Source organism: Eretmochelys imbricata, chromosome 1 (assembly GCF_965152235.1).
Source record: "Eretmochelys imbricata isolate rEreImb1 chromosome 1, rEreImb1.hap1, whole genome shotgun sequence".
Classification (NCBI taxonomy): Eukaryota; Metazoa; Chordata; order Testudines; family Cheloniidae; genus Eretmochelys; species Eretmochelys imbricata.
Genome location: NC_135572.1, coordinates 266,410,405 through 266,432,790, shown reverse-complemented (window position 1 = coordinate 266,432,790; position 22,386 = coordinate 266,410,405). Strand labels below are relative to the sequence as shown.

The window sequence follows — 22,386 nt, the reverse complement described above, 5'->3', positions numbered from 1 at the left end:
GATAACCCGATCTCAGGAAAACTTTCTTCCTAACCCCCATTCTTCTGCGGGCAGTTTATGTCCTGAAGCATGAGGGTTTCCATTCCTTCGCCTTTGATGCCTTACTTATAAATTGCGCTAGCCTTGTTAGCTTGATCTGCGTCCAGACCTTTTCTGACCAACGTGCTACCGGCAGGTCCCTCTAACTGCACTGATGGGATAGACGGGCTGCCTACACATCTGCCCCCTTGACCCTGGGATCCGGGATCTCTTAGGGGGAAGGCAGCTTCACTGGCAACCGGTTCACAGGAGCCGAGGGACGGGGGCTGTACCTCTAAAACTGCCCCCCGCCTCCCAGCGCGTTTACACCCCAACCCCCCGTTCTTTGTACCCCCAACCCCCTTCCCCGACCCCGCGCTTTGCCGCCCGAGCAGCGACCCAGCTCGCGCCCCGCTCCCTGCAGCCCGCGCGCGCGCCTGCGCCCTCCTCCTTTTCCCCTAGCAACCGCCGCCGGGGAGACCCTGGTAACGGTGCACGGGGGAGGGGGAGAAAGAGAGGAGGGAGGGTCACGTGCGGCCGCGCGGCCGCAGAGCGAGCGTGAGCGTGCGCGAGCCGGTGCAGCTCTAGTAGCGGCGGCGGCGGCGGCGGCGGCAGCAGCCTGAGCTGGGGGGAGGGAAGGAAGGAGGGAGGGAGAAAGAAGCGGGCGGGATTATTATGGGCTGTGGGTGCTGCTGCTGAGCAAGATGGAGCTGTCTGCAGTGGGGGAGCGAGTGTTCGCGGCCGAATCCATCATCAAGCGGCGGATCCGAAAGGTGAGCAGCCGCCCAGCCCGAGCCCGGCCCCGGCCCCGGCCCCGGCCCCCCGCTGCCGTGGGTTTGTTGCAGTGGCCATTTCGCTAATCCGCCCTCCCTCCCTCTCTTCCTTCTCCCCCCTCCTCCGCTCCCCTCCTCATCTGTGTTTTGCAGGGGCGCATCGAGTACCTGGTGAAATGGAAAGGCTGGGCCATCAAGTGAGTTGTTCGAGTATTTCTCCGTGTGTGTGTGTGTGCGCGCGCGCGCGTGTGTGTATATGTGTGTCTGGAGGGTTTTTCCCCAAGTCCGCGCTGAGATAATATTATGCATCCCTTTCCCGTGCGCGCAAACTGTACTCTGGGGTTGCTCCCCCCCGCCCACATTCTCCTTTTTTATGCGGGTGCTCGTGTTTTGTTTATTTTTTTGTGCCTTGGCAGGTACAGCACTTGGGAACCTGAAGAGAACATCCTGGACTCCCGACTTATTGCAGCCTTTGAGCAGAAGTGAGTTTAACAGGGGAAACCACGTTTGTTTATTTGACTGACATCTGAGCTACCCAAAAAAAAAAAAAATGTGTATGTGTGTGTTTTTTCTTAAGAAAAAGTTTAACTTTCTAAAATTTGACTCCCTAAAGGGAACGAGAGCGTGAGCTGTATGGGCCCAAGAAGAGAGGACCCAAGCCTAAAACTTTCCTCCTGAAGGTAACTTTTATTTAAATAACTTAGGCCCAGTTAGATGTATCCAAAATCCCGCTGCCTGTCCACTTTTGGAGGTACTTAACTCTCAAATGACTTGGGCCTCCCTTAGTCTGCATGTCTGGTGCAACTAAATAAAAGGGGGGAATAGAAGTAAGTGCATGAGATGCTGCTTGGGGTAGTGAGGGATTATCACCAATGGGATAGTAAAAGCTAGGGTGTGTGAACGTGTGTTTGTGGGGATGTTCTCTTCTTGTCAGTCTCCTCCTCTCCTTCCCCTCCATCCACCCCCAGATGTTTGTCCCTGTGGTGTTTGCACCTATCTGCTCTCTCTCCCCACCACAGTGGTATTTCATTCCTCCCTCCCCACCTTTGGTCTGCATGTGATAATATAGTGGCATACTTGGTGGCTATGAAAAGGTTTTGTAGTTGTTTTTTTAAGATATGACAAGGGTCCTGCTGCTGCCCCTCCTCTTCACATGTCAGTATGCTAGATGCCCACCGGCGCTATATTGGCGGTCCTTTGGGGCTCGCTGCTTGTTCTGAAAGTCATGGAATAACTATGCTTCTTCATGGCATAAAGACTCCACATCGTCCCCATTGACAGTGTCATTTTCATAATATCTGTTTTTTCATGCATAGTCGTGTTTTGTCTCAGAAGGAAGACTTTTTTTAAAAAAAAAAAAAGGTGGAGTCCCCAGTTTCCTCTTTTTAAAATGTGGTGGTGGTGACCTTTGTAGCGGAAGTTAACAGATTTTTCCTGTAAGAGTTGGTATCTGCCATATTCTGCTCTCTGACTGACACCCTGCAGACAAATTTGTTGCATTATTGCTCCCCTACAAATCCCAATCCTGGATCATAAATGAATGGAGGTGCCAGAATATCATCCAGTGTATTTAAGACAAATTTGCATGGGGAGTCAGGAATTTCTCAATTCTGGTCTAATCTGATACCCAGATGCTATGGAGATGGGTGCTGTAGCAATGCATCTAATACTCCTATCTCAAGCATTGACCCATTCTGTGCCTTTGGGCAAGTGAAGTTACATTTTTGTGTCTGCTTTCCCTATCTGTAAAATGGGGTTAATACTTTGCTTTCCTGCCTCACGGGTGTTGAGGGACTTCACATCTTCAAAGCTCTGTTGAAACATAAGTGAAGTGCTAAGTGGCAGCACTCAAAGTTCTGTGCAATAGGACAGTGGTTCTCAACCAGGGGTATGCGTATGCCTGGGGGTACTCAGAGGTCTTCCAGGGGGTACATCAACTCCTCTAGATATTTGTCTAGTTTTACAACAGGCTACATAAAAAGCACTAGCAAAGTCAGTACAAACTAAAATTTCGCACAGAGCAGAATAAACAACTCATTTTTTATCTACTGTACACTGAAATGTAAGTACAGTATTTATATTCCAGTTGATTTATTTTATAATTATATGGTAAAAATGAGAATGTAAGCAATTTTTCAGTAATAGTGGCTGTGACATTCTTGTATTTTCATGTCTGATTTTGTAAGCAAGTAGTTTTTAAGTGAGGTGAAACTTGGGGGTACGCAAGACAAATCAGAATCCTACAAGGTGTACAATATTCTGGAAAGTTGAGAACCATTGCAATAGGATGCCCCCTGTTATCTGCTTTGGAAGGATAGAGCATATGGAAGGACCGCAGACATAGTTTAAACATTGTGGGGAGAATCTTCCTGGGGTTTTCTGGATGCCCTGGTAAAAATTGGGGAGCTCTCTGGAAATTTTTAGGAAGCACTGCTTGTGATTGGAACATTCTCCCCCCTCCGCGGCCGCCACCACCACCACCTTGTCTACATTGTTACTCTTTCCTTAATTAAAAACTGAAAACGATAAAAATCTGTTTGCTTTCCCCACTAATGAGTGTGTTTCTTTTTACACTTCACTCCCTGAAACGGAGCTAGTCAATTTCATTCTATAGTCAGTTTTTATCTCTGACACTTATGCTTTAGATCGTCTTGTGTTTGGGAGTCTAATAATGCAGAGGAAAGCTTAAGACGACACCATTGACTTAAAAATAACATTTCTGTTTGAATTTTTTTAACCTACTATTACTTGTAACACTTGAAATCTGAAAAGAAACATTCTAATTTTTGCTTCTTTATTTACATTGAGTATTTGACAACTCTAATCAGTTTTCCTGAACAGTCGGTTGGTTTCCTCTTCTATGTGTGTGGGACAGAGCAACATGGAAGGGGAACATTTAGTTAAAAAATTTAAATGTGTAATACTATATATAGCAACATGTGATTGTATAGTCGCAAAGAGCTGGCAGGGCATCTCAGAAACAGGTGCAGATTCTGAATCCACCTTACTTCTGACTTACTGTCTAAATTGATTAGATTTCTAGTTAATGGTTTTCTATTTTAAAAAGATATTGGGGTTGGGGGACACAAATCATTGACACTTCAAGAAATAAGCATTCCTATAATTTCTTAAACACCACCACAACAAACAATATTCCTTCACTGGCGTCTTGACTTGCCTTAATTCTTTTCCCTCCCCAACTCTTGAAATCTACTTGACTGTTTCTGTAATCCTCTGACTTGTGCTTATAGTTAGCTTGTCACGCTGGAGAAGAGAGTGAAGCGTGGAACAAAAAATCACCACTGGTAGGTTGATGCCTCACTGTGGGGAGCACTGAGTAGGGCAGGAGCTGCTGGTGTCTCCTCTGGGGAGGAGGTCTGGTGAGAGGAGGTTGTGTTGGGGACTTCCCTTAGTTGCTGGTTTCTTTGGGGTGTTATTTTTAGGGCTGGATCAGAAGTCAGACTAGACAGCAAGAAGTAACTCTCTTTTGGTTTAGTACCATCTGAACTTGTCCAAACTTTTTTTGAGGAAACTTTGCAATGTGATTTTAGTTAGAAAATCAGCTAAAAGAGCCCTTCAGTCCTTTGTACTGAAGTCCTATCTTTCTGTCTGCCAAAGCCAAGGTTTTGACTCTTGTAAATGCTGCAGGACTGATGCCACTACAGGAGGAGAAGGAGGGTTCTGTTCTGTCTTGCACATTAAACATGTTGTCAGTTCTTTTGACTGCAGAATCTCTTGCCGATGAGGACTTCTGAAGCACGGGGGAGAAACTTGACTCTTGGGTCCCCGGGGGAGTTTGCAGAGCTGGCAGTTAGAACAATATTCTTTTTGACTGGCAAACTCAACCGATTAGAACTGGAAGGCATGGAGATTAAATACGGAACCAAACCACGACTGGTTGTAAAAGGCTAGCATGCACTTGTAATGAATGGTTTCATATATAATGTTTCTGACCAAGATTTTCAAATGTGGTGTTTAAAGTTAGGCTTCTAAATCCATATTACAGCATCTAAATAAGTGGCCTGATTTGAAATTCCGTTTGCTTATTTATTTAGTTATCTTAATATTGATTTGGAGCCAGATTTACAAAGGAATTACTCTTTGAATTGAGTTATGTGCCTAATCTGCTTGGGCACTTCTTAAAATCCCACTAGGTGCCTATCTGCATTTTAGGGCACCTGATTGTTTTATAAATGTGGCTGTTGGTGCCTTAAGTCAGGCTTCGAATGCTTGGCTTTTCTATCGGATCGCTAAGGGATATCACACCGGTGTTTGTGATATCACTAACACGCTCTTGCATCATGGATGGCAGGACTGAAAGTGTGGGCTTCAGCTACAGTATTTTGGGTAGAAGGTTTGGCTGTATTCCCTGGATATTAGTCAAACTTTCCCATGGATGAAGAGCTGAAGCCCAGAGGACAAGTTTACTTGTAGGGGGGATCATGGCATGCAATAGCCTGTAAGGTGACACTAATTTATGGAAAACGTAAGTTGTTGCTTTGGGAGGGGAATTTGGAATGGCTGATGTGGGGCAGTCCTTTCCAACCTTTATTAATCTGACATTCCTGATAGATCTTGTCTGTAGGAGGTTGCTTGAGGGTTTAGAAATATATAGATAGGAAATATCAATAAGATTCAGTCTGGGGAAAAATGGAAGCTCATGCAGAGTAATAGAGACACATTAACTGTCCCACACATATACTTTGCATGCAACTTTTGTCTTCCTTTCTCACCTCCCTGACATACTTCTTTCCTCACAGCTTTGTTGGCTTGGGAAATGCAAGGGTCACATGCAACTCCATAAAGTCATGCATGTGCTATCGGAGGACATGTCCCTGACCCTCCTGCTCAGCTTGCAGAGATCTCTATTCTCAGTCACTCTAAATAATAAGGTAAAGATTGGAGGGTGTTAATGGAGAAAGTAGTACTGAGAGCGTGCAGTAATAGACAATAGGGGATTTCCCTCTTGCTGCTTGCAAGACCTAATTTAGTCTGTAAACTGAAGTGGAGGGAGGCGCAACATGGTGTTAAGCAACTTCCTCCCTCAAACTCCGCTTTTGATCTCCCTGTTCATAAATTACCCCTCAGCAGATTGAAATTGAAATCTGTTCCCTCATAGCATTCATTTTCCCTCCAATGGGGAAACACAGTTTATGGTAAGGTTGCTTAGGAGCCACAGCTTGCTGTTGCTCTGTCAGCTAAAGCTTGCAGAATGCTAGTCAAAGAGGTGAAAGGGGAAATAAGGGCTCTTATAAATATATTATTTGAGGGGGGAGTACAAGACAAAGCAGATGCACTACTAAATAAGGAGGGACTCGTGTAAATACGGCAGAGCTACTAAAGTGTTTTCTTTTGAATCAAAACAAAAAAGAGTTGCATCCTTTATTACTTCCTATTTGTAGAGTTATTGACATAAATTAGGTAAAGTAGGATTTGTGGGGAACTTGAATATGTACTTCTCACCCTGTCTTCAGTATGTGTATCCTAGAGTGTGAAGGGAATGAACTGATTAAATTATTTGTTGGATCACTAGCAATAATTATTTAAAAAAGAACAGAAGTAGGGAGGTGTGAGCTGATGAGAATTCATTAGGGGGCGGAGCAAATGTGATCCAGATTTCCAAAAGAAGGGGAAAAAAGTGATCCTAGCAATTACTGTGCTGTAAATCAACCTTTGTTCTCTGTTAAATGAGAACAAAATCTCTAGACGATTGCAGACTTTTATCTTGGTGAAAACTGAACCAGGATCAATCAACAGGGTATTCTATGTACAGCACTGAACACATCTTCCACTCTTAAGTCACTAAGGTAAAGACCGTTCCCGCTCCAAGGAATTTACCATCTGAAGGAGACATTTAAGATGCACTTGTGAAGTTCAGAGAAAGGATCAACTTTTGTTGTCTTAAACTATGAACCCTTACAGTTCATGAGCACCATAGAAGAACTGAGCCTTCAGCAGGGAGAAGTGTGTTTCTTGCAGAGATTTGAGTGAGAAGAAGACTTTGTAAACTGGGATTGGGAGGTAGCTCCAGGTATAGAGGGAAGCAGGCACATAACCAGGAATAGGAGAAAATGAATGGGTCAGTAAAACTATCAACTTCCAGGGGGAAGAGAGGAGCGTTTGTAAATGATATCTGACAAACTTGATCACATATTTGGTAGAATTACTGGACTAGTGTCTGGAAGGAACACGGTAGTTGGGACATCTGGATTTTCACTAAAGCATTTGATATTGTTTCTTGAAACTTTACTTGAGAAATGAATTCAAGCTTACTTGGGTATGTGTACTCTAACATGAATTGCTAAGCGTTGCAAAGAATGTAAACTAAGCAATGAGTAACAGCAGTGTATTGAGTTGGAGGGAGTGTTAGGTTCCATTTTAGCCTATTTGTTGTAAATCTGTCAGAGGAGAAAACCAGCATGTTAATTCCATTCATAGGATAGTCAAATACAAGGTTTCATGAGGGTAGGGAAATAAAATATGGGCAGGAAATAAGAAATGGATTCAACCAGGAAAAATGCAGACAAGTGCTTCTGGGATGTAAAGTAATCTGGGACACAAGTATTCAATGAGCATAAGACACTTTGAGAGCAGAAATACTTCTAAAAGAGAGACAGAGTGACACACACCATGGTGTGATAGAGAAAAGCAAATTAGACATCAGATTAGTGTGATATAGTGGCAAAAAAGACAAGGGGATTTATGGGTTTGCTGTGCAGGGGGAGCCATGCCAGCTATCAGGGAGTTAATAATCCCTCATTATATGGCTTCAGTTCGCTTGGAATAAGAGATTTCATTCCCTGCACTGCACCACACTACTAGATAATCCCAAACTGGAGGGAGTTCAGAGAAGAGCAGTAAAAATGCTTGAGGGGCTGTGATAATGATGTTTGAGATAAGACACAGATTCAAAGTAAAATATGGACCAGAATAGCTTGGTTAAAAGATGTCTGAAGAGAACCAGTGTGGGAGGGATAGCTCAGTGGTTTGAGCATTGGCCTGCTAAACCCAGGGTTGTGAGTTCAATCCTTGAGGGGGCCATTTAGGGACCGGGGCGAAAATTGGTGATTGGGCCTGCTTTGAGTAGGGGGTTGTACTAGGGGGTTGAGGTCCCTTCCAACCCTGAGATTCTATGAACCACTGCCATCTGTATGTATTTAAATGGTGATGAAAAGAGAGGAATTATTTGGCTTCAAAGAGCTATTGAAACATACTAGACTGTAGTCTCTGGGTTAGGAATCTGAATATCTGTGCTGTAAGGCACATAGGCCGTGGAATAATAGATGAGTCTGAGCCAAAGAAACTCTGGATGCGCATTAGGACGTCATGCCTGACAGTGAAATCTGTGAGGATTTTTGTGTGCTAGAGATTTTTAACCTTTGCTGAAGATAAACACATGTTTGTGGCCTGTAGTAAACATTTGGGGAGTGGCAAACACTGTCCTTACAAATACATTAACCACCTTGAGTTATTTGACAATCGTTTAATTCCAGGTATAAAACGCCTAGTGTACATGAGCCTTTAGACTGTGGAATTTGTTTCCAGACGAAGCAGTAGAAGCCCCCAGCCATCACTGGAGCCACTTACAGCTAGACTAGACAAAGCATTGGAGAGCTTACTGTAGGGAACGGCCCTGTATTAGCCAGAGATGAGCTACATGCCTTCAAGTCTCCATTCCCAACTTCTTCCATTGTGTGGCAGGGCTGTTTGAGAGGTTTGGGGCTTCCTGCAGCGTGTGCTGTTGTCATATCTTGGGATTGGAGTGGGCAGGGTGGGGGCAATCAGCAGGAGTGGAATCTTTTGGGATCAGATATAAGGAGTTGGGGAGATAGGCAGGGGAGATAATAGTGCAGCTTAAAACCTTAGCTCCCCAGAACCTGTCCTGAGCTGTGTGCCTGTGAGTGAGTGTCAGTGTCAGGAGGACGAAGTGAGAAAGTGGATGTTGTATCCTGGGGACTGCAGTTCTCACTGTGGTCACTAGATGGTACAAGAATCATTTGATTCTAAGTTGGCAAGGCAATGATGGGTGTGGGGCCAAAAGGTCTGGTTACTTCTGTCCGGGGCTGGGTTTTGGGGGCAAGGGAATTATAGAGTGACTGTTTGGGATGAGGGAGAGTCTGTTTCAAAGGGGATGGGGCATCTTATCCTTGCAGGGCACCATTTAAAGTGTGGCTCTGCTCTGAAAAGCGAGTGTAAAATTACGCTGTAGGGTTCCGTGTTTGTTGTCTCCAAATCAGACTATCTCAATTTACAAATGAAAATGTAGTTAGCTGCTCACGACAATCCTGTTGCTGATGCATGAGCCAGAGTAAATTCCAGCTCACTCTGCCAGAGCTGTCATGGTTCTACAGGACTAAGAAGAACTAAAAACTTTTGTCCCAAATGTTAGCAGATATGACTCCTGATACATTTATTGGGGAGGAGGGGGAAGAGCAGCTCTCTTTCTTCTGAGAAGAGCAGGTGCCTTTCACAATTTAATCTGTCATGTTAAACAAATATCTCATCTGAAGGGGCAGGACAAGTCTGGTTTTTAGGGGGAGAATAAGAACACAGAAATTGCTTAGAAACCTAGGGGTGGAATAGGAATATAAGAATTGCATCGGAAACCACGATAGACCCTAGGTTAGGGTTAGTTAATTTTTTTTTTTTTTGTCAAGGTCCAAATTTCTTGGTCAAGGTCCAGACTCCAGAGAAACATTTTTCACACCACAGTAATAATAATAAGTAAATAAAAAGATTTTGCAGTCTGTTCAAAAGCATCTCATGGTCCGAATTTGGCCTGCAGTCCGCATATTAACTACACCTGCCCTAGTTCCATTTAGCCCAATATCATGTCTATGACAGTGGCCAGCACCAGATGTTTCAGAGGAAGGTGTAGGGACCCCGCAGCAGGCACGTGTGAGATAATCTGCTCTTTCTCCCCCTCCTCCCACACCCTGACACACACACTAGGCTAAAATCCTAAAACGTGAGGTTTAACATCCCTTCCAAAATTTGCATTTTCATTAATTATGATAACTCCACATATTCTTGATCTCCCTGCAGACAACCCAGGGGATTAGAGACCAGTCATCTTAACTTCAGTACCTGGAAAGATAATTAAACAATCAGTTTGCAGATACCTAAAAGATAATATGGTGATAAGTAACAGTCAGCATGGATTTATCAAGAACAAACCTAATAGCTTTCTTTGATAAGGTAATGAGCCTTGTGGATAGGGAGGAAGTGGTAGATGTGGTAATCTTATATATATGATTTAATAAGGCTTTCAATACTGTCTCACATGACCTTCTCATACACAAAAGTGGGAAATACAACCTGGATGAGGCTGCTATAAGGTGGGTGCATAACTGATTGGATAACCGTTCCCAGAGAGTAGTTAATTATCAGTGGTTCATAGTCAAGCTGGGAGAGCATATCAAGTGGGGTCCCGCAAGGATCGGTCCTGGGTCTGGTTCTGTTCAATATCTCCATCAATGATTTAGATAATGTCTTAGAGAGTATACTTATAAAGTTTGCAGACGATACCAAGCTGGGAGGGGTTGTAAGTGCTTTGGAGAATAGGATTAAAATTCAAAATGATCTGGACAAACGGGAGAAATGGTCTGAAATAAATAGGATGAAATTCAATCAGGACAAATGCAAAGTACTCCACTTAGGAAGAAACAATCAGTTGCACACGTACAAAATGGGAAATGACTGCCTAGGAAGGAGTACTGCGGAAAAGGATCTGGGGGTCACAGTGGATCACAAGCTAAATATGAGTCAACAGTGTAACGATGTTTCAAAAAAAGCAAAAAACATTCTGGGTTGTATTAACAGGAGTGTTATAAGCAAGACACGAGAAGTAATTCTTCCGCTCTGCTGTGCTGCAAATAGGCCTCAAGTGGAGTACTATGTCCAGTTCTGGGGGCCACATTTCAGGAGAGATGTGGACAAATTGGAGAAGGTCCATAGAAGAGCAACAAAAATGATTAAAGGTCTAAAAAGCATGACCTGTGAGAGAAGATTGGAAAAAAAAAAAATGGGTTGTTTAGTTTGGAGAAGAAAAGACTGAGGGGGGACATTAGTTTTCAAGTACATAAAAGGTTGTTACAAGGAGAAGGAAAGCAAATTGTTCTCATTAACCTCTAAGGATAGGACAAGAAGTAATGAGCTTAAATTGCAGCAAAAGTGGTTTAGGTTGGACATTAGGAAAAAATTCCAGACTGTCAGGACGGTTAAGCACTGGAGTAAATTGCCTAGGGAGGTTGTGAAATCTCTTAAAAATCTCCAGTGACAGAGCAGGTTAGACAAACAACTGTCAGAGATAGTCTATACTTAGTCCTGCCTTGAGTACTGGGGAATGGACTACAAGACCTCTCGAGGTCTCTTCCACACCTATGATTCTATGTCCAGTATCTTTTTGAACCTTGAATCTGAGACTTTCCTCTCACAGTATCCATCAGACCACTACCTTCTCCATCAACCCTTCCTAAAGATCCATTTCTCCCATGACATCTACAAGAAATTACTAATAGTCTGGATGGGACTTTACTTGCTTGCTTTATTCCTCTCTCCTATCCTTTGTCTTGTTTGTCTTCTAGATTGTGAGCTTATGGACACAGTCCCTGCTCCCTACATTCAGACAGTGCCTAGCGCGCATTGGGGTGCTTACTCACCACAAATAAACTTCTTGGTGTTGAGCCCCACCAACAACCACCAGATGCTTATGAGGATGATTGGCCCCTTCTCCTGGTGACAGAGTATAGTAACAATTGAGTGTAGCTTTAGAATCTCTGGCACCAGGCTCCCTGGGCACTTTCCTTTGTGCTCCTCTTTCAGGGGAGCATGTAAGAAGGGGGAGGTCAAGGAAATGCGCTAAAGCAGCACTGCATGCTTCGTGAGGATGCTACTTATGATGACAGGAGCGCTTCTCCTGTCAGCGTAGGTACTCCACCTCCTCGAGAGATGGTGGCTTTGTCTACAGGAGAAGCCCTTCCGTAGACATAGCGCTGTCTACACAGGGGGTAAGATCGGTATAACTGTGTCGCTTGGGGTGAGGATATTCCACACCCCTGAGCGACGTAGTTCTGCCAACATAAGGCTGTAGTGTAGACGTAGTCTCAGACTTCCTACAAGTGCAGTCCTTGGTAAGTCCTAGAACCTGACCGGCTGCCCTGCACTAACTTCCCTTGTTTGTGGAGGGAGCCGTTCATGGTGATTGATAGTAACAGTCTGCAGATGAAGTCTGCTGTTCCTTTCCCGTGGCTCTGAGTTCCTTGGTTGGTTGTTTTAATTGCTGCTGAACACACACCGGCAGGTCATTTCTCTCATCTGTCAAAGATGATGCAAGTGTCATAGCTGCCGTCCTGGCTGATGCACTGGGGATTGAACAGGGGACTTCCGGAGCTAAAGCAGGAGCTGCTACAGCTTGAACTAAAAAGCCAAAGCTCCATAGCTAGGGGCTGTAACAGGCACTGAGGGGGACTTCTGGCAGCCGTTCGCCACTGGGTTACCTTCGTACTAGGGTCCTGTGCATTTAGTTCTTCATTTAAATGTGTGATTTGTATACAAAGAAGGTGTAGCCCTCTGGCTCTTGACAGGGTGCCTCTCATGTGGTCTTGTCACCACAAGCTGAGGTGCCCCTGATTCAAGGCCTGGCAAATCTCAGGTCGTCTCTGACTCCATTCTGCTCTCTCCCCCACCACCGCAGGCTCGGGCCCAGGCGGAGGCCCTTCACATTGGGGATGTACACTTCTCTGTCAAGCCTGGCTCTAGCACCTCGTCACCCAAGCTGCACTCCAGCGCTGCAGTGCATCGGCTCAAGAAAGACATCCGGCGATGTCATCGCATGTCCCGGCGCCCCCTGCCCCGCCCAGACCCCCAGAACGGCGGGGGAGTGGGAGGAGGGGCTGGCATACGTCCGCCAGTCTCGCCCTTCTCCGAGACCGTCCGCATCATCAACCGCAAGGTGAAGCCTCGTGAGCCCAAACGCAGCCGCATCATCCTCAACCTCAAGGTTATTGACAAGGGCGGGAAGGCCGCGAGTGGGGGAGGGGGCCTGGCCCGTCCAAAGATCCCCTCACGAAACCGCGTCATTGGCAAGAGTAAGAAGTTCAGCGAGAGCATCCTCCGCACCCAGATCCGCCACATGAAGTTTGGCACCTTCTCGCTGTACAACAAGCCGTCCGCTGCACCGGCCACATCTCTGGAGGGCAAGATGGAGGCAGGAGGCTCACAAGGTGCCTCCTGCGGGCTGGTCATGGGCTCCACCCCTTACGATGCCCACAGCTCCAGCTCCTCAGGCTGCCCCTCTCCTACCCCTCACTCCTCCTCCGACCCAGACGATTCTCCCCCAAAGCTGCTTCCCGAAACCCTGAGCCCTGCCATTCCTGACTGGCGCGAGTCGGAGGTCCTGGACCTGTCGATCCCACCAGAATCAGCAGCCACCAGCAAGCGCTCTCCCCCCGGGGGATGTGCTGGGGGCCAGACGCCCTCATCATCCCTCTCCTCTTCTGACCCGGAGCAGGAGGCTGGCGACTGGCGCCCTGAGATGTCCCCCTGCTCCAATGTGGTGGTCACAGATGTCACCAGCAATCTCCTGACCGTCACCATCAAGGAGTTCTGCAACGCAGAGGATTTCGAGAAGGTGGCAGCAGGTGGAGGAGGCAGCAAGTGAGAAGTTGGCTCCCAGCTTCGGGGGGGTAGGGGAGGCTCTGCTGGAAGAAGTCATGGTGTGAATGGCTGTTGTTAGTTTTCTCCTGCTCTTCCCCCCCATCCCCTTCCCCGGTTCTTTTTCTTTCTGCTTGGAGACTGGGGTGGGAGTTAGAGGGCAGAGGTGTCTGAAGTTCCCAGATGTCACAGCTGCGAGGGGTTGGGCTGGGGAATGATCATTTGTCTTCAAAGAACATGTTGTCAAACTGGTGTGGAGCCTGGGTGACAACGGAGGTGTGTGTGTGTGTGTTGGGGCTGAGTGGGGAAGGCTCCCCCCCAGCTTTTCTGAAAGTATGGGGGAACTCCTACTACTGGAGAGATGGATAAGGCATTTGAAAGGGGCTGTGCTACCCTCCACATTCCCCCTTTGCCATGCACTGTACACACACTCCTCCACTTCTCCAGTTCTTCACCCTGCCTTCTCCCAGGGAAGCTCTGACCCTCTCCCTTCTCTGTGGCATGGGTTAGCTGTCTCTTATGATCCAGCTTCAGTAGTTCTGGCTGCATCTCTGGGAGAGGGATACTATTGGGGGGAGGGGGAGGAAGAGGAGGGGAGGAGATCAGAAGTTAAAGCATCAGGGTTAGAACGAAATTGCAACAGAGCTCAAGTGGGGGGTTGCAACCCTACAACACATGCCCCAGGCTCACTTCCTTCTTGCTTTTACTATTGGTGCTAACTTGGCAGTTGTATGGGCACTTTGAGACTGCCTGGGCCCTTCCTCCTCCCTTCTGCTCCTTCCCTTCCAGATCTTCCAGTCTGCTGAGCTTTGTTGCGCCTGTCACTTCCAGCCTGGATCTTCCTCCTTCTGTTCATCACTTGCACTTGCTCGGGTCTGAGGCATGCCGTACCCTTCCTAAGCCTTTTCCTAGTGGAAGTGGGAAAGCCACACATCCGTCCTTCAATTCAGGAGGAGCAATGGCTTGGCATGACATTACCCCAGCAGGATGAGGTCAACAGGTCTTACCTCCCAGGAAAAATATAAGCCTCCTTGGGTCCACTGAATCACTTCACAAGCCTTGTGGGTGTGAAGGAAGATCTGCTACTCTTCCTGCTTGGTTTCATCTGTTTGTGGTGGGTGCGTTGGAGAGGGTTCACTGCAACCATTTCCAGGATCTAAAATTGCCTCTACAATTGTCAACCAAAGGTGCTAAGAACCTGTTGTAAGAATTACCGTGTCTTGCATTTGTTTGTTTGTGTGTGTGTGTGTGTGTGTGTGTGTGTGCCTGCCTGCCTCTCCTTCATCTGCCCCCCCCCCCCAACTCCTTGTTTTTACATGTTCAGTGTGAAATTGGATCTGGAATCGCCCCCACCCTCTGTAACTGGAAGCAAGCGATGATGTGGCTTCCTCCAGTTCCCTGAGACATACTCTTAATGTCCAAATGTGCAAAAGCGCTCTTCTTTGCCATTCGTGGCTTGTTTGACTCTGTGTCAGTGCTGAGCTTTGTGGCTAGATACCCCTCCGTCACTTCCCCACTCCTCTGTTGCCGAATCTGTGAAACACTTGGGTGTGGGGAAGAGGGGCTGATAAAGTCCATCTAAATTAGTGTTGCAGTAAGTGTCTGCCTTGATTCCCTGACCACGGGGGAAAAGGGGGTGGGAGGGGTCGCCTGTTGTGGGATCCATAATTCTTTATATGCCTACAGGGGTGCACGTACTGGGGGAAGGAGAGAGAAACTCAGCTCTAAGGAGAGTGTGTCTCTCTCTCTCTCTCTCTCTCTGTCACACAGCCACCAAAATAACTAAATTGGGTGGAATTCACCCCTTTTGTGGTTTTGCATGCAGAAACCCTGGATTTGAAGGGTATGTCTATACTACAAGCGCTATGGCTGCTGCTACGCCACCGCAGCGTTGACACTTGCTACAGTGACAGAAGGTGTTTTTCTGTCGGTGTAATAAAACCACCGCTTCAAGAGGAGGTGCTTGATTGACAAAAGAATTCTTCCACTGACCTGGCTGCGCCTACAATGTGGGTTAGGTTGACTTAACTACATTGCACAGGGCACAACATTTTTCCCAGTCATAAGCAACGTGGCTAGTGTGATCTAATTTTTAGGTGTAGACCAGCCTTAAAACTCACCTACTGCAAAATAAATGTCTACACAGAAACTTGCATCAAAATTTTAAAAACGTGAATTCAAATGAGTTTAGCTCCAGTTTGTGTGTAGCCAATCTGAGAGATGATCCCATATGTGGTTAGTTGTATTCCCACACAACCACAACACCCACCTCCACAAAGCTGCCCATCTTTTATGGGTTTTTTAAACAAAACTTTTAAAATCCAACAGAATATTTCAAAACCAAATACAGGGTGGGGGAGACTTCCCCATTCATTCATCAGTCCAAGGCTTCCTGTAATTTGTTGGATATGTATGTGTGTATGTGAATTAATACCTGCCTGTTGTCTCTGCTTTGTTTTGCATCTTTCCTTCACCTTGCGCATGCAGGGTTCTCTTATTTCATGGTAACTTCAAAAACAAGCAGGCCTTGGAGAGGTGGGAGATCTATATTGGGAGAATAACAAGGAGACTTGTGTTTAAAAAGAGATGATTTTAAAAAGGAATTAATTTATGAGGCTGCAAGATAAGAGGAACTATTTTACAGAGTAGATGCATGCCAGCCAGTCACTTTTTTTTAGGTTGCTTGGTTACTCTTGGCGTGTATGTGATGGCGTTCTTGTTTCGTGGTAATAAAGTTCAGAAATATTTGAAAAGTTTAAGTGGGAGAAAAAAGGGAACTTTAATAGGAGACTCTTGACATGTTTTAGCCAAGAAATGACCACTTGGCAGAGTTTTTTTTTTTTTCCCCTCCTGATGTCTGTTGTTTGGTGTTCCTGGATTTTTCCATAATAAGTGGTTTTCGCCTTCCTCTGAAGCATTGGCCAGAGGATTGCATGGGGGCTCGGTGACCCTTCTTCCTGGAATTATAAAGACAGGAGAGGGGCAGTGGGCTTTGGAGGAACTCGTATCGTAGATCATCTCTCAGTAGGAAAGACGTGCAATCCAGTCAGGGGAAGTAGCTTGAGTCCATTTGTCACCACCCTCCTGGGTGGGTCACCTGTGGGGATTGAACCCTGAACCTCTGGATCTAAAAGCATGAGTCTCTATTGCTTGAGCTTAAAGAACAGGCAGTAGCAGTCTCATAAATCTTTGTGTGGTCCAGCCACTAGAGGCTGACAAAACCCCACGCTGGTATGAATGTGGGTTATGCTCACCTTCCATCTCCCATTTATTTTTTCCTCCCTCCCTACTGGAAGATAAAAGGGAGGTCCCATCCATGCCTTTCAGAGAGGGCGTAGGGTTGGGGGGAGTATTCAAAAGCATTCCCCCAAAACCAGGGGAACAGTCTGTGTCTGTGCCATGTTTATTCTCTTGTTGTGTTTTTAGAGGAGATTTTATGATGGAAAGTGGAAAAAGTGAAATGAATAGTTTTTCAAAAAAAAAAAAAGAAAAGAAAAGAAAAAAGAAAAGTTTTTAAAAAATGAAATTTCTATAGGGGGAGAGAGAGTTTAAAAATGAATAATAAATGCAGTGATTGCACAAACTGTAGTGGTATTAGATGATCCTTAGAGAAGAGAGTATTTTGTAGTGTTGAAGTGTGTGTCTGGGATGGTATCTGGCTCACTTGAACTGGAGGAGGGTGTCCTTGGGGTAACCAGCAATTTTTGATTTGAAGAGGCAAGTCCTGTTTTGGAGAAAACCCATGTAATTTACCCTTCTCTTCCCCACTTCCCCAAGTGTTGGCATGAGTTCCATCCAACAGCACTACCATTTCCCTTCCCTGCCCCCTCTCCAGAAATTAGACAGAGGCTCTGTATTTTTCTCCCCTTCCCAGGTACAGTGGTGCCAAAGTTGTTGCAGAATGGTAAATCCTGACCTGATGGGGTCTGGGCCAGGCTGGTAAAATGGAAATGGCATGTGAGTGGAGCTACTGAGATCTTGGATTGGCTTGCATCTTTCTTGCTAGATAACCACCCCAAGAGCAGAATAAACGCTCACTCAGAACAAGGCAAAGCTCCCTTCCTTGTCTTATCAGCTCACTGATTTCAGTGCTTGGTGGAAAAGGCATTTTAAATACAGAATTTGCCACAGCAGAACCCGATGTAGCCCAGTCTAGTTTGGTGTCCCACCTCTGGCAATGGCCACTACCAGATCTTCAGAGGAAGGCAGAAACCCCTACGTGTACCTGAAGTTTTGGACAAGTGGGGATCACCCTCTCCTTGGGAAGGCTGGGGTGCATCGAGTGCATGTAGGGGTGAGAGCCAGGATGGCGTTGGTGGGTTTTTACTAGCGCAGGACTGTAGTCTCCTGGACTGTGGGATGTGTGAATGTCCCATAGTGGTGGAGGGAGCTTTCCCAGCCAAGGCTGCACTGTGTCTCTTTGCTGCATATTGTTCATCTGCTGTGTTGGAATGACTGTAGGAAAGAGGATGGGAACCAGGCGTTGGCGTCTGAATGTAATAAGTTACTAGATATGGGACTCTAAGATTTCTGGCTTGTCAGGGTCTCCTCTGTGCATTTTGGGTAAAAAAACAACACTGTCTCTTCCCTTCTCTGGGTTGTTCTTGGGAACTCATTTTCTCCACTCTTCACCCCTGAGCTCTGCCAGTGCTCCTCTGTCCTGACCTACAGCTTCAGTCCTGAGCTGAGCGTACATACTAATCTCCCACCTTTGCTCAGCACTCCGTTCTGGTCTCACTGAAGCTAGCATATGGGCATGGAGCTGACAAGCATACAAAGCCTTTGCAGGGATGGGAGGATGTATGTAGGCCCAGTGGGGAGTTCTGCCTTCTAATCTTAGGTGAGCCACTTACTTGCTGTGTCTTTTCAGGGGATGGGGGAGTGTCTCCGCATCTCCTGTACTTCAGTCACCCCTCTCCTGCCACCCCTGCTGGGATGGAGGTAAGGTACCCTCCATCCTTTACCAAATGGGTGCTGTCTGAGCTGAGTCTTCCTGGGTCATTAAATCCCCTTCCTCGCCTCTGCTGTTAAAGGAAGTTTCAGGCGCTTTGCAATATTCCCAACAGTCAATCTAACTTCCTTCATGGACCTGACAGTACTGGGGATGGAGAGTCGGAACTCCCTGTGGATATCCAAGCTAAAGCACAGGTTGGGGTGGGGGAGCAGCTGTGCTGGCAGGTAGTCATTTCCCCCACAGTCCCGCCCTCCACACCACGTCAACAGTGGTGTCTGTGGATGTGGGATGGTGGGAGGAGAAAGTAGTGTAACCAACTGGGATGGCCCTTCTCGCCAGCGGGTGTGGGATTCCAGTTCCATAGCCAGGGTTTGAGCAAGGAGGTGCAACAAACCAAGAATGGGTGTCTGGCTAAGTGCTCCGTGTCCCTTTGGAGGAGTGCTTGTCCGTCTCCCATCCCCACACCTCTGAGGCCTTGCACTGTTTGGCCTGATGTATCCTTTTCTCCAGTGTTGCTTGCTTTGCTGCTTTTTGGATTGCCCAATATCATGCAAGAGCTGGGATCTTATTTACTTTTTATATGAATATAGATATATATAGATATATATATAGATATATATATATATATAAAAGAACCCCCCACGTAATCCGTCCCAATCCCTATATCAAACGCATAATAGTTCAGAAGGTTGCTCTTGGGGCTGGGAGCTAGGCATTCCTGGGTTCTTTTGATTTCCTGTGACCTTGTGCAAGTTGCTTCACGGTCCTTTGCCTCTGTTCCCCTGTCTGTACCATGGGGGCAATGCCCTGTAGAGGTTGCTGGGAGGCTAAAATTTAGTAATGTGCATATAGAGCTATAGAAGGGCTGAGTATTGCTTCAGAACCCACGCATTCCTTCCCAGATACTTTATAAATCCATTGCATTGTCACTCTGGCTTTGAATGAGGGAGCGTTTTGGCCCTCCTCCAAAAGTGCAGTGTGTACATTTCTGAGGAGCAGAATCTCTCAGCTCCTCTTTCCCCCACCCTTATTTTTCCATTTGCCGCTTAACCTCCCCACGTCAGTTATCCAGCATCAGATCTGGGCATCCCTACTGCTCCTAGTCGTCTCCTCCCCCAAAGCGAGGCAATTGTGTTGACACTGTGTGGTCCTGTATTCTCATTAAAACATGCTATTCACTTCCAAGGTTGAGATAGCCCTCACTGGTTTACAAGAAGTGGAGACCAAGAAGTCCCTTCTCTTCTTCTCCCCTCTCTCTCCCCCGCCCCCCAAAAAGAATCTCAGTCAGGTAACAAAGGAAGATACCAGTTTTTCCAGGGTTGTACCTCTAGCAGTTCTTCTGTCCTTCCCACCTGCTGCTGCCTAGCACAAGATGAAACCCTACAGGACCATCCAGAGTTCTGTCTTCGATGCAGAACTGCATCCAAGACCTGCTTTCCACCCTAACAGGACACATCAATCCCTTAGGGATGTTCCACTCTTGTCCCTCAAGGGGATGCTGTCTGGGGTCTTCTGCAGAGACAGCATGTTCAGTCTGGGGTGTGGACTGCCCCACTTTTGCACTCTGGCCAATCTAAGACTGGTATGGGGAAGAGGGTATTGAGATATGGCTGCAACTGGGGAAATTGTGTGGCAGAGGAAAGAAACAGGGTGATTACCCCAAAGGAGAACATCAGTAAGAGAAATCAGAGTAATGTGATCTTAAATATCGGCAATGGTGGGTGATCCAAGAGAGATTAATTTGATGGGGGGTAATGGCAGGTTAAGTAGTTTAAACATTAATTCCTGTATTAGCTAACACCCCATGATGCCCCAATTCAGCAAAGCATCGAAGCACATACTTAAATCCATCCCTGTTCAGCAAAGCACTTAAAACATGCACGAAACTTCTAAGCGGGTGGTTATGGATCTAAGTACTTTACTGGATTGGGCCTCATACAGGAACTGTGTCTTTTTAAATCCAAGTAAATTTTCCCCATTATTGCAGTTTTCTTCTTTGCACTTCGGCTAGGATGGTGAAATTAACTTGGTCAGTATCACTTCCTGGTTCCCCAGGAGTAGCCCTGACTCTTCCAGTGTAGCAGGGACAAGTGGGTTTCCTTGTTGTGGGGGGAGGAAACTTCATTCAAGTTCTGAGAATAAATAAATCTACCATCATATTTTTTTAAAATCTAAATTTTGGAGCTAAACTACTTGCCATGCCCCCCCTTCTCCTCTTAACAGTAGAGGATTCTTTTTTTTCTTTTCTTTTTCTTTTTTTTTTAAATTTTGGGTGGAAAATTGCAAGGGGGGGTGGGAATCAGGGCTTACACATCTGCCTCTTCCCTCCACCTCCCCAGGTGCCAAACTGAGGCCCAGATCCTGCAGACTTATGCAAGTACTTAACTTTAAGCAGGCGAGTAGTTCCACTGATGTCTAGAGGTACTTGCTTCAAGCTAAGCATGTGCATAAGTCTTTGCAGGATCAGGGCCTTACTCTTTATCCCAGAGAGAGATTTTGATTTAATTTCTATAATGGTGATGGTCCTGATGCAACCCATACACCCCCCCCTCCCCCATACCTACCCCACACTTGGCATACAGGGTATGGTTACCCTTTAAGCTGGTTGTGTGATTCCCAGCTCAAGGAGACATTCACACTATTTCTTACTGAGCTAATGCACTAAAAATAGAGTGTAACTGTGGCAGTGCGACCTTCAGGACTGGCTAGCTACTCTAGGGTCTCAGACGGGCATGTACTCGGGGCAACTAGCCCGTCCTGTGGCTTGTGCCACCATGGCTTCACTCTATTTTTAGTATGCAAGCTCTGAGAGCTGGCACAAGTATGTCTCTTCAAGCTGGGAATCACACACCCGGAGCCAACTGGAGACCTACCCAGAGAGGGGAGGTGGTGACTTTTTTAATTTAAAATAAACCTAAATATCTTGTAACTTTTTTTTATTTTGAAAAATGCATTTAATTAAAGAATCATGCACGAATGAATTGTATATCTATATATTTTTTTGTCTTGTAATTTTCATTTTTAAATATAGTGTTTGCGTTTGTTTATTTTAATCCAGTTCCCAGCTGGCTAAACTCTGTCTAGAGTGGATGGATGGGACGCAGGGTGGGGCGATAGGATCCCCCTCCCATTGGCGTTTCCAGCGGAAAAATGGCTTGTTCTGGGTTTGGGGGCAGTTTGTGCTAATTACTCTCGTATTCTTGTACATTTTGTTCTTTCTGCTGCTCTTGAGTATTGTATCGATGCCAGAAATGGGGAGTTAATGAAAAATATTAACCCCAATAAATTGTTACATTCCAAAGCCTGTTGCCTGCCTTGTGTGTATGTGACTCTTTGTGATTTTCAAAGGTGAATGGCGATGTTTTAACCTGCCAAGGGAAGCAGTGTCCGCCCCATCACTTCTGTTACTTACAGCTAGCTTCGCCAAAGCACAGGAGAATACACTGCAGGTAACAGTCTTGTCTAACGAGGAGTGTTGGAAAATGGACTAGATGTCTTAATAGGTCTTTTGCCCTTTAATTTTTATGTAATTGGGGACAGACTAGCAGAGCTGTTAACTTGGCTCTTTAGGTAGTTTCCATGTTTAAAAACAAAACAGCAGCAAATACAAATGAAGCACAAAGCTCGAGCCAAACTTCTGCCCAAAAACAAAAACTGGGCTGCTGCTCTCAGAGGCAGACACACAGATGTTTTCCTCTGGAGGCATCCATTCACCTGGAATCCCAATATGAGTCTGGCAACAAGTGACCTGTTAACTACCTGGACAAGCCTGACGGCTATTTGTTATTGATACTGGCTCATACGTAACTCTTGGACTTCAAAATCTATCGTAACTAGAAGAAGAGGAGATAGAAGCCTGGTGCCCTTTTTCTACTAAAAGCAAAACAACAATCTCAGTGTTATGATGTGAAAATGCCGAACTCCTGCCTTCTATTTAAAACGCTTAATGAGAGGCATATTGAAAACCCATCTAGATGTGGGGCAAGA

The 22,386-nt window shown here is 46.0% G+C and overlaps 1 protein-coding gene across 2 annotated transcripts; it reads left to right on the top strand.

The window, feature by feature from the left end:
- Nucleotides 1–701: 701 nt before the first annotated feature.
- Nucleotides 702–21,700, top strand: CBX6 (chromobox 6). 2 transcript variants are annotated; one of them, XM_077830078.1, is made up of 6 exons: nt 702–791; nt 945–988; nt 1,208–1,273; nt 1,405–1,471; nt 12,541–13,448; nt 18,316–21,700. In XM_077830078.1, the coding sequence occupies exons 1-6, from the start codon at nt 723–725 to the stop codon at nt 18,425–18,427; spliced, it is 1,266 nt and encodes a 421-aa protein (XP_077686204.1). In that variant the 5' UTR covers nt 702–722; the 3' UTR covers nt 18,428–21,700. The 2 variants fall into 2 exon arrangements, with proteins under 2 accessions (XP_077686204.1, XP_077686196.1); XM_077830070.1 differs by having other exon boundaries at nt 12,487–13,448.
- The last annotated feature ends 686 nt before the right edge of the window (nt 21,701–22,386 follow it).